Raw genomic sequence first — 12,093 nt, forward strand, 5'->3', positions numbered from 1 at the left:
TGCTTTTCTAGGGAGAAAGAAATTAGTCAACTTCCTGAAGAAGACAGGCTTCAAGAACTCAGAGCAGAGACAGCGGAAGCAATGTGAGTGTGGAGGATTTACTGTGAGTGGGGTTTGCCTTGGGCAGTATCAGTAGTTGTCTTGACTGTCTAGGTCAGAGGTATTTGCCATGGATATTCAGGAGTCAGTAACGTACTCCAGAGGCGGTGATGTCTGTCTCATTGGACTGTTGGGATAATTGTCATTTAAAGAACTCAAAAGCAACCTTTATTCTTAGATGAGTATGCTTTATCAGTTAGGTTTGTTCTGAAATAATCTAATTTTTAAAAACAAATGAGACAATGTTCACATTCATCTGTTTTGCATAGGACCAAGTTACTGGACCCTCTGGTTTTATTTGAACCCAAGTCACTAAGAACAGCTTTACAGAAGTGGCTTTCACAGTTAGAGAAAACATTTGCCCTGAAGGGCCCTGCTGGCATTTCCAGTAGCAGCAGTCTGCCTGTGAAATTGAGCCCGGATGTGCACCTCCTTAGTGAGTCAGAAGAGAGAGGATTAGATGAAGACAGTGAAGAAGAAAAGAGGAATTCTTTAGGCATTGAAGAAACTGGTGGTCATACAGCCTGTGAATCTGTAAGCAGCCTCAGTGAGCCCTTGGGCGACATTTTTCGAGTGTATTCTCCGTACACCATATCGAACAGTCTTGAGAAAGACCTGTCAGAATTGACAACGCTGTGTTTGGAACTGAGTGTGCTGACCTCTGTAGTGGACAGCACAGGTGGACATGTGGACTGTGCTTCACAGCAGCTCTCTCCTGAGGTCCTGGCTTGTCGTTTCCTGAAGAAGTATTTTTTTCTCCTGGACTTGAAGAGAGCAAGGGAGAGTATCAAGATAAGTTACACCAACAGCCCTTGTGTTTGGGACACTTTTGTTGAAGGACTGAAAGGTAATAGCCAGATGTCATTACCACTTGTAGAGGTGTTTTATAATGTGGAGACTTGACAAAAGATTTGAGTAGAAAACTTACCTCTGCTGACCAGCCCTTCCTTTTGTTTTCTATTCATTTCTCTTCATTTCTTCCTCCCTCCCTCCTTCCCTTCCTTCCTTCTTTCTTTTTGACAAGGTTTCTTTGTGTAACAGCCTTGCCTGCCCTGGAACATGCTTTGTAGATCAGGCTGGCTTGAACTCACAGAGATCCGCCTGCCTTTGCCTCCTAAGTGCTGGGATTAAAGGTGAGTGCTCCTACTGCCCAACTATTCACTCCTTTAAAAAAAAGTATTTATTTGTTCCAGGATGGCCAGGACTACACAAAAAAACCCTGTCTTGAAAAAACAAAAAAACAGCAAAAGAAACAAAAAAAAAATCATTTGTGTTTTTTGTATGTATATGTATCTCTTTGTATATATGCCATACATTGCAGTGCTTGAAGAAGTCAGAAGAGAGCATCAGATCCTCTGAAGCAGGACTTATAGTGGTTGTGGGTGGATGGAAACAAAACCCATGTCCTCCTTAAGAGCAACAAATGCTTTTAACTACTGAGTTAGCTTTCCAGCCCCTACAGTCTTTTTAAATTTTTTATTTGTATGTGTGTGTGTGAATGTATGTATGTTTGCATGCATATGCCTGCATATATATGCGAATGTATCATGACACAATTTTAGAGCTCATAAGACAACTTTGGAATCAGTCTGTTCTTCCACCATGTGGGTCCCCAGAATTGAGTTCAGGTATCATCAGACTTGGTAGCAAGCATCTTTTTCCACTAAGCCATCCCAATGGCCCTGTGTTTTACTCATTTAAGCTTTAATAGTTCTTCAAATATTGACTTATCTTGTTACTCTGTTATAAAAAAAATTAGTTTTATTTTTCTTTCTTTTGTTTTGTTTTTTGATACAGGATTTCTCTGTGTAGCCTTGGCTGCCCCAGAATATGCTCTGTAGACAAAGACTGGCCTCCAACTCACAAAGATCTACGTGCCTCTGCCTCCTGAGTGCTGGGATTAAAGGTGTGAGCCCTACTACTCTGGCTTGTTTGCAGTTCACACTAGCTGCTGTCCACCTGTACAGATTTGTATTCATACTTGTTGCTCTTCTCTGCTGTATTGCCCTGTTTTTGAAGTTTTTTATTTTTGTTTTGTTTTTTTTTGTTTTTGCCTTCAAAATTTTGCTTGAGTAACAGAAGCCACATGGTCTCTAGCAATTGTGACATTAAACACAATTTTCCTCATTGCCCAGTCAGTTGTCACAGGTAGTGACACACTTGCCTGTTATCTAACTTGAAGGTCTTTTGGCTTCCTAGAAAATACATCTACAGTTACAGTTCTGCTTCAGTTCACTTATAGTCGTAGCTTAAAAGCACAGGTTGTGTTTATGTGACTTAAGCAAGATACTTGTTTTCAAATAGTTGAGTGTCTGACAGCCCTCTTAACTTAAATTGCATCTTTTCCCTTGTGTGGTCATCTTCAACCTTGATCCCAGAAATTGGCAGGAAAAGTCTGTCAGTGCTGTGGTGACCACTATACCAGTCCTAGATAGAGCATGCAGGGTGAAGAGCATGCATAGAACTGAAGTCATGGGTACCCAGCATGAAGCTGCTCTTGCATCTCCAGCTCGTTAAGTTCTTGTCTGATGCAGTCAAATGGAAAGCAGCATGGGGGCAATTGCTTTCCTTTTAGTAGAAGCTGAAAATTGACTTTAGACAGGTGCCACCTGTCTGATAATATTCCAGTTGTGGAGGGTGTGGTTTTGTTTTGTCTTTTAATGGTTTCGGGGATCAGAGAGATATTTTTTTTAAAGATTTATTTATTTATTATGTATACAGTATTCTTAATATTCTGCATGTATGCTTGCAGGCCAGAAGAGGGCACCAGATCTCATTCCAGATGGTTGTGAGCCACCATGTGGTTGCTGGGAATTGAACTCTGGACCTTTGGAAGAGCAAGCAGTGCTCTTAACCACTGAGCCATCTCTCCAGTCCCCCAGAGAGATGTTTATGAGGGAAAAAGTGCTGTACAAGGCTGGAACTGTGACTCCCATCTCCAGAACTTATATTCAGATGGAAAGAGAGAACTCTCTCCACCAAGTTGTCTTCTTACCCCCACATACATGCTGTGGCATGCCCATGCATGCAAACACATCACACACACACACACACACGCATGCACGCTGATAATAAATACAGGTATTTTCTAGGTTACCACAGACAGTAAAGGGTTTCATCATGACATTGCCATATATGTGCCATCATTTATTTTCTCTTTCATTTCCTACCTTCCCCTTGTCTAGTTCTCTTCTGTCTGTTGCTCTCTCTCTATCAATATAAGAGAGAACATATGGCATTTGTCTTTTTGAGTCTGACTTGTTTTGCTTAACATGATTTCCAATTGCATTCATTTTCCCACAGATGTCATAATTTCATTTTCCTTTATGACTACATAAATTCCATCTTTTTATGTACCATATTTTTGTTCATTCACCCGCTGATGGACATGCAGGCTTGTTCAGTTTCTTAGCTGTTGTGAACACTGCAGCTGCGACATGGATAAGCTGGTATCTTGGTGTGTTGACTTGGGATCTTTGGGGTGAATGCCCAGCAGTGGTGCACCCGGGTCATATGGCAGATCCAGTTCCAGCTTTGTGAGAAAACTCCTATAAATTGTTATAGCGACTGTGACAGTTTGCACTTCTGCCACAGTGAGTGAGCTCTTCTTTTCCCGCATCAGAACAAGCTGTTTTTTTGATGGAAGACAAATTCTGAAACTATTCTTGATTATGTGTCTTAGCACCACTGAAAACTACTGGGAAAAAAAAAAATCTCATTTCATGTTAGAGTCATACCCTTTCTTTCTTGTTTTCTTTCTCTCTCTTCATCCTTTCTTCCCTCACTCCCTCTCTCCCCCTCCCTCATTCCCTCCCTCCTTCCCTTTCTTTCCTTTCATTCTTGACACTGTCTCTCCACAGAGTCCTGGCTGTCCTGGAGCTCACTACATAGACCAGGCTGGCCTCAAACTCATGAGCTCTGCCTGCCTCTGCCTTCTGAGTGCTGGGCTCAAAGGTGTGTCACTACACCCAGTCTTTTCTCTTTTTAACCCTAAAGAGATTTTTAGCAAGATCGTCACTCACTTCATTCAGTAAGTTTAGCTGTAAATGATTTCTGGCTGCTCCTCAAAGTCAGTTCTTCCTTCTTAGGATAAATATTTGCTTGACTATTGTTTTTTTGTTTTGTTTTGTTTTCATTTTTAAACGTGAACTATTTTTAAATCAACTTTACAGAATTTATCTCTAAGAGATGATATGGGAATTCTAATTCTGTAAAACCTAAGCAGTTTGGCATTGATAATTGAGCTATCTGGCTTGTGATGTGTGTGTGTGTGTGTGTGTGTGTGTGTGTGTGTGTGTGTGTGTATACCACACAAATACATACATACACACATATGTGATTGTATGTACACATATGAATATGTATGGTACACAGCCTTTAAACTTCTTTTTCAAGCATAGTAGAGACTATTTGCTCTTCTGTTCTCTGAAAATTTCAGTACATGAGTCTGAAATGGAGGCTTAGAAGCTAAATGCTAGTGCTTGCTGCTCTTGTAGAGGACCTGAGTTTGATTCCTAGCATCCACATTAGATGGCTTATAACTCCAGCTCCAGGAGATCCAATTCTCTCTTCTGATCTGTAGGTACCCCAGCACACACATATACAAAATAAAAATTCTAGTGAGTTTTACTTCCCAATTTAACTTTATGGTTTTAAAAAGTTGAGATTTTTATCCTGTCAGGTTCTGTTTTTGTTTCCTGCAATGCTTAACAAATATTGGGGTGACACTCTAGTGGGTGATAGTAGGATGTGGTGAAGACGGTTAAATGAATGTGTCCAAGAATAGTTGCAGCAAAGAGGTGAAGGGAAAGACTGGTTTTTTTCTTTGTTTTCAGAAATGGCACGTTCTAATCCTGCATACACGGAGATGGAAGACAGAGACCTGCCCACAGCATTACAGTTACTGGATGACTCGGTCCCTTCAGATAGTCCCTTGTTGATCGCGTTTGCCACCCGGTAGGTAGTCCTGTACCTAAACATCTGCAATGTTTTTATGGATTAGTATCTAAAGTTTGACTCATTTGTATATTGTACAGCTGCTGCTGCTGCTGCTGCTGCTGCTGCTGCTGCTGCTGCTGCTGCTGCTGCTTCTTCTTCTTCTTCTTCTTCTTCTTCCTTCTTCCTTCTTCTTCTTCCTTCTTCTTCTTCTTTTTTTAAGAGACAGGGTTTCTCTGTGCAACAGCCCTAGCTGTTCTTGAACTAGCTCTTGTAGGCCAGGCTGGCCTTGAACTCAGCGATCCACCTGCCTCTGCCTCCCAAGTGCTGGCATTAAAGACATGTACCACCACTGCCTGGCTTTTTGTGCAGCTTCTTATTAGAATATTTATTTTTATTTCTAATGAGTTCATAGTATAACCAAATCATATGGCAATGAAGTGGGAGACTGATATGCTCTGTTTTCAAATACAGATTGTATGATAGGTTTGGGGAGTCAGCCCTTCGAGCCTTCATCAAGTTTTACCCGTCCATCTCGCCTTCAGACATTGCACAGCTTTGCCGTCACCATCCAGCTCAGTTTTTGGCCTATCTCGACAGTCTGGTGAAATCAAGGCCTGAAGATCAGTGGTGAGAAGGCGTGTGTAGTCTCTGTTCTAGGCGGAACGTTGTTTCTATTGTATGAGCTGTGGTCACATTTTCACTGCCGGCTCTGAGGAGGGTGAGGCACCTACTGTGGAAGATGCGGATTTGGGCATTTTTATACCCCTCAGCACACACCTCCCCTGCACAGCATCCACCACAGATGCTCATACACCACACTTCACCTCCTCTCTGAGAGAGTCTCAGAGTCTTGGCATAAAATTCAGTCCCTCATGCTGCAGAGATGGCTAGGCAGTTAGGAGTACTTGCTGCTCTTGCAGGCGACCTAGGTTCCATTCCCAGCATTCATGTGACAGCTCACAGCAGTCTATAACTCCAGTTATGGAGATCTGAGTGGCCTCTGAAGGTACTACATACATATGGTGCACATATGTGCAGGCAGCACACACACATAAAATAAAAATAAATAATCTTCAAAAAGAAAATAAATTCTTGATTGAACAGGACTTCCCGCAAAGCAGACAAGATTTTTATTCCCCCACCAGTGAGTGCTTTTCACTGCAGTAGCCTGACTCTCAGGAGTGGATTTCTGCTCCTGCTCTGTCCTTCAGGCCAGGCCATCGTTTGTCCTCTCCGTGGCCGTCAGCTCCGTTTAGTTATGTGACCGGAGAGTCTTCGTTCCCTGTTTGCCACCCGGCCACCCCTTTCCCCGCCTCCCTCTAGCTTTCCCTTATCGCCTTACACCTAGGTTACTCACTTAGCAGACTGATGCTCTCACTAGCATTTCTAGCCTTGGTACTAGAGGAGATTACAAGTTATCCTTTATTGTTTTCTTTACATCCACCTACTTTGTTTTCTCTCATGAAAATTAATAGTTTTTTCACCCCAACTTGCCCTCAGGCCATCCTTCCTTGAGTTCCTTCTACAACCAGAATCTTTAAGACTTGACTGGCTGCTTTTGGCAGTGTCCCATGATGCTCCACCAAGCACAAGTACAGTAGATGATGAAGGACATCCCAGGTAAGCAGTCCTCCCCTGTGAACCTCCCTCAAAGTGGAACTTAATTTTCCCCTGTAGTGTTCGGGCTCACTTTAGTAACAGCAGTAGAAAAACTTAACCAGGTACTGGGAGTATCAAGATTGTGTATCCATGTGCATCCTAGTGGTTCTGAACACTGTGAGGTTATGGCCCTGTAAGAATCTCACAGTTCCTTTCAGGAAAATGCACATTCATGTAAAAATTTGCACATAACTTCAAAGAATTAAACTGGTCTCCCTGCAGCTCTTTTGGAGACCCACAGTGAACCCTGGAGTGGCTGGCTTTAAAGAAAACTGTGTATGTGTGTGTCTTTGTGTGTGTGTGCATGTATGTTTTTTTTCAAAAGACATGTCAATTAATTTGTGAATTTACCCAGAGGATTTGAAAAAATATAATCTGCAAATAAAATGACCAATACATGACTCAGAAACAGTCTTGTATTCTCCCCAAGGGAAGCCTTTTGAAAGCACTGCCTCCTGGTAGAATCAAGGATTAGGATTAAACTGGATTAAATCAGAATTAGAATTAAACTCAGTACCTGCATGCTAGGCAGACACTCTAGCACTGAGTTATAGCCCCAGGCCCCATTTCTGTTTACTATTTCATTTTGAGATGAACGAGATATAAAAAAAAAGTTATGTTTAAATTTTAAGGAGGAAAATAGAAATATTTGGAATTTATAATAATGGTAATGCTTCAGTTGCAGTTTTTCCTATTAGATGACTATGTAGTACTTCCTAGAGTTTATTTCCTGTCTAATTTCCGGTACTTTTTCATTTCATAGGCCCCATTCACACTTGCTTTCCTGGGGTTATAGTCAGTTGATTCTTCTTCTGATTAAACTTCCTGCAGACTTTACAACCAAAGAGAAAATGACTGACATCTGTAAGTCCTATGGGTAAGTGAGGATGTTTACAGATTGGGACCCAGAAATAACCCTCTAGTTAGGGTCCTGCATTGCTGTGCTTTATTTTATGCAAGGATTCAATTTGATGCTTAAATGTAACTTTTTTTAATACTAAGATTTTTACTTTCTGTGTGCGGCCGTTTTCAGTGCACCACAGAGTCCAGAAGAGGGCATCAGGACTTCCTGGGACTGGGGTTACAGACAGTTGTGAGCCACCCAGGTCCTCTGCAGGAACAGCCAATGAGCTTAACTCCTGAGCTGTCTTTCTAGCCCTGTGATTTAAGTGGTAGTATTTAAGTGCTTGTATTCCCTCTGCTCAGTTGCTAGAGTCAGTTCCCCCAGCTGTTATGTAGTAAGTCCACACCAGTTACAATAGATAAAAGACTTCCAAGAAGGGAGAGATCAGGATAGGTTTCCTGGGGAAGAGCTCAGGAAAAGGGGGATTGGCAGTCAGTCCTGAAGGCTGTGGAGTGAGGTGAGTCTGCTGAGGGGACAGGAAGGGGTGGAAAACTGACACTGCTGATGGGAGGGCTACTCACTGGCTGGTGCCCTCTGCTTCTGCTGTTAGAGGGAGTTCATGCAGTGACAGCGATGTGATACTTTCTTACTCATTGATAATGAAGGATAAGAGTGGGCGGGTGGCAGCTGGTGAGATCATGAGATACTCTTTGGGGCTTAAACAATAAATAGTCGTTTGTTTTATTTGTAATTTAATTTGGGGGTGGCAAGTGCATGCTATGTCATCTGTGTGGAAGTCAGAGAACAGCCTTCTAGTGTTGGTTCTCTTGTGCCATATGAGTTCAAGGGATAGAACTCAGGCTGTCAAGGTTGGCAGCATGTCCCTTAACCTGCTGACCCATCTCTCTGGCCATCCTTTAGACTCCCTGGAGATTATTTCTAGTGCTATCCATGAGAAAGGAAAGCCTGCAGGAAGAGGTTGTGTGAATTATTACAGGATGAAGGATTGGTGATTAGGAAGCACCAAGGAGAAAGTCCATGGACTGGGATTTGGAGACACATTCTGTTTTTGTATTGAATGGTAAAATCTAATAAATAGGGGCTAGCAATATGGTTCAGGGGTTAAGAGCACTGTCTACTCTTCCAGAGGGTCTAGGTTTGATTTTCAGCACAACCGTCTGTAGCTCCAAGTCTAGTGGATCTGATAAGTTTTTCTAGTCTCCCCAGGCACCAGACACGCATATGGTACATGCAGGCAAAGCAGCCATATACATAATGAAAAGAAAATTAAAAAACAAAACTACTTACAAAGTACATAAAGCTTTGTTTCTTACTCACACTAGATCCAGACTGTCGAGTAGAAGTTTGTGTGATGATGGAAATTTTCTACTGCACTGCCCTCTAGCCACATGTGATCACCAATTTTTAATTACAAAGCTGACTTTTAGAGACTGCAGAGATGGTTCGGTAATTAAAAACACTTGCTGCTCATGCAAAAGATTTAGGTTCAATTCCCAGCATCTACATGGAGGTTCATAACTGATGTAATTCTAAATCTAGGGGATCTGATGCCTTCTTCTGACCTTTGGGGACACCAGACTTGTACATTATGCAGAAACATATATCTAGACAAACATTTATACACATAATATACAAATAAATCTTGCGTTGGGTTGTGGTGGTGCACGCCTTTAATCCCAGCACTTGGGAGGCAGACACAGAAGCAGGCCCATCTTTGTGAGTTTGAGGCCAGCTTGGCCTACAAAGTGAGTTCCAGGACACCCAGAGCTATACAGAAAAACCCAATCTTGAAAAAAATCAAACAAATACAAAGCAGTAAATAAATACATACATACATAAGTAAATCTTGCGATTGGGAAGATGGCTCAGGGGTTAAGAGTACTTTCTAGAGAACCCGGGTTCAATTCCCAGCACTCACATGGCAGTTCACAACTGTCTCTAACTCCAGTTCCAGGGGATCCAGTACCTACTTTTGGACTTCTTGGCAACAGGCACATGCGATACTCAGACATTACATTTAAACAAAATACCCATACACATAAAAAATTTTAAAGTTTTTAAAAATAGATAAATCTTAAAAAAAGACTTAAGAGCTAGAGGGTGGTGATGCATGCCTTTAATCCCAGCACTTGGGAGGCAGAGACAAGTGGATCTCTGTGTTTGAGGCCACCCTGGCCTACAGAGGGAGTTCCAAGACAGCCTGAACTACATAGAGAAACCTTGTCACTAGAAACAAACAAACAAAAAAGATTATCATAACAACAACTTAGCACTGAGATTTAATTTTTACTTTTACCTTAAGCTTTAAGGACCACATGTGGCTGCTATGGACAGTGGCCTTCATAGACATTCACTGCACTTACTCCTTTCGTCAACTTTGTTCCCTTTAAGCTTCTGGCCTGGATATCTTACCCTCTGTCTGGAGCTGGAGAGGAGGAGGGAGGCCTTCACCAACATTGTGCATCTGAACGACCTAAGCCTGATGGGAGGGGACAAAGGTATGTAAATCCCAACTGCTAACTCCTCACTGTGGTGTTCTGGAAGTCGCTCAGTTTCAGCAAGCATGTTGGAACATTTTAGTCATTGTCCACACAATCCTAGATAGCTGTTAAAATTGTGGGGACTTCCCTAGTCTCTGGTGTATGACAGCATCTTTTCTGTTTAACAGCTGCTTTCTGTCTTAAGCCTCTACTCCATGTTTTCAGATGCTGTTGTAAGGAGGTAACTCCTGGGATGGAGTCTCACCCTGGACCTCTGACTTTCATTCTTGCCCACTTTAAAGCTCTTTCCAATGAGTCTGAAAGAAAAAGAGGGCTGGAAGGTGGCAAAGCAGGGAAGGGCACATGGTGTTCTTGCAGAGGACCAGAGTTTGGCTCCCATCACCCATGCTGGGTGGATCATACTCGCCTCTAACCCTAGTTCCATGGACTTTAACACCCTTTTCTGGCTTCTATGGAAACCTGCACACATGTTCTCACATATGTGTCTATTTGGTTCCTTGTTACATATCCAGAAAGTTTGAGGATGATTTTAATTCTGTGAATTCAGAAGGTTTGTGCTGAAGTGAGACTCTGTTCTTGAATGTGTTTATTTTGCTGTGTTCTCATAGTTCTCACACTTCATGTATGGAGCTTGTATGTATGTTCTGTGTTTCTCTGTGCAGGGTGGATCCCTGAGACCTTGGAAGAATGGAAGCTTCTCTTACATCTACTACAGAACAGGAGCACACAGCCAGCTCCTCAGGAGCCACTAAATGGGAGCCTCAGTGATGGGCCTGCTCCCATCAATGTGGGGAATGTGGCACTCCTGTTAGCTAAGGCCTTGGGCCCAGATCAGGCCTGGGCACTGCTACAGGAATGTGGTCTGGCCCTTGAGTTGTCAGCAAAGTTTACCAGAACCTGTGACATCCTGAGGATCGCTGAGAGAAGGCAGAGGTAATGCCAGTCCGCCATACACTGTCTGTGGAGTCTGAGCATGTTACTTGCAGACTTTCAACAGTAGGTAGATGGGAGTGCAGAGATCATGTAATCTCAAGCCCTCACTAGCTCGTGAGGAGAGTGAGACACATCTGCTGATTATGGTGTAAAAGAGGAGGCCAAAGTAAAATTTTACTCACCGCCATGATCAGGGTACTCTTCAGGTTAGTGTCAGTGCCCCACTACCATGCACCCTCAGTTCTGTAAGAATGATATTGTTACTGGCCTGGCCTGTGAGCTTGCTGCTTAGGAGGTCAATGCTGGAGAACCACAAGTTCAGAGACACACAGGGGATTTAGTAAAATCCGTCTCAAAAGTGAAAAGGGGCTGGGCATGTAGCTCAGTGATAGGGATTTATTTATTATGTATGAAGCCTTGCATTCAATATCCATATTAAAACACAGAGCAAAACACACACGCACACACAAGCACACACAAGCACACACGCACACACACGCACACACAAGCACACACGCACAGTTATTTTAGTCAAGTTTTTCTTTTTCTGTCTGTTGTAAAATAGATGTTGTAGAAACAACAAAAGTGTGAAGGCACACACTTGTAATCTCAGCCCTGGGGAGGTGGAGACAGAAGGATTAGCAGTTCAAGGTCAGCCTGGACTGAATGAAAAAGAAAAGGAAAAAGCAAACCCATGTGAAAATTGCTGTCTAGAGCATTTAGTCACTTAGTGTATGCATGTTGCTGTGCAGACAGTTTCCAGCATATTCCCTCTGTGAATTGATGTGCCATAGCTATTAAACAGGCCTTCATTCCTATAGCCCTGGTGACCATCACTCGACTTTGTGTGAGTTTGAAAATCTTAGATGCCTCATCTAAGTAGAGTGACCACAGTATAGGTTTAATGTCCCATAGCTAATATACCTTGGAACATAGCATTTCAGATTTCAGAAATTTTTGAATTTGAGAATATTTTGGAATTTTATATTAGAGTTGCTCAGCTGGTGTACATTTCCCTAACAGCAGTGATGCTGAGTGAACATTTATGCTTACTTTTATACTTGGAGAAATAATTCATTTCATTGCCCATTTTAGAAT

General features: G+C 42.3%; 1 protein-coding gene across 5 annotated transcripts in view; it reads left to right on the forward strand.

The window, feature by feature from the left end:
- Window positions 1-12,093, forward strand: part of Hps5 (HPS5 biogenesis of lysosomal organelles complex 2 subunit 2) — a 46,124-nt gene that overhangs the window by 33,102 nt on the left and 929 nt on the right. For all 5 annotated transcript variants that reach the window (XM_048427023.3, XM_048427022.3, XM_085682717.2 and 2 more), the window contains 8 exons: window positions 12-83; window positions 369-946; window positions 4,935-5,055; window positions 5,509-5,664; window positions 6,538-6,657; window positions 7,460-7,573; window positions 9,953-10,059; window positions 10,725-10,995. In XM_048427023.3, the coding sequence (XP_048282980.1) occupies window positions 12-83; window positions 369-946; window positions 4,935-5,055; window positions 5,509-5,664; window positions 6,538-6,657; window positions 7,460-7,573; window positions 9,953-10,059; window positions 10,725-10,995 (1,539 nt within the window). The remainder of the gene's footprint in view (window positions 1-11; window positions 84-368; window positions 947-4,934; window positions 5,056-5,508; window positions 5,665-6,537; window positions 6,658-7,459; window positions 7,574-9,952; window positions 10,060-10,724; window positions 10,996-12,093) is intronic.

The sequence above is a fragment of the Myodes glareolus genome, chromosome 24, assembly GCF_982192425.1.
Source record: "Myodes glareolus chromosome 24, mMyoGla1.1, whole genome shotgun sequence".
Taxonomy (NCBI): domain Eukaryota; kingdom Metazoa; phylum Chordata; class Mammalia; order Rodentia; family Cricetidae; genus Myodes; species Myodes glareolus.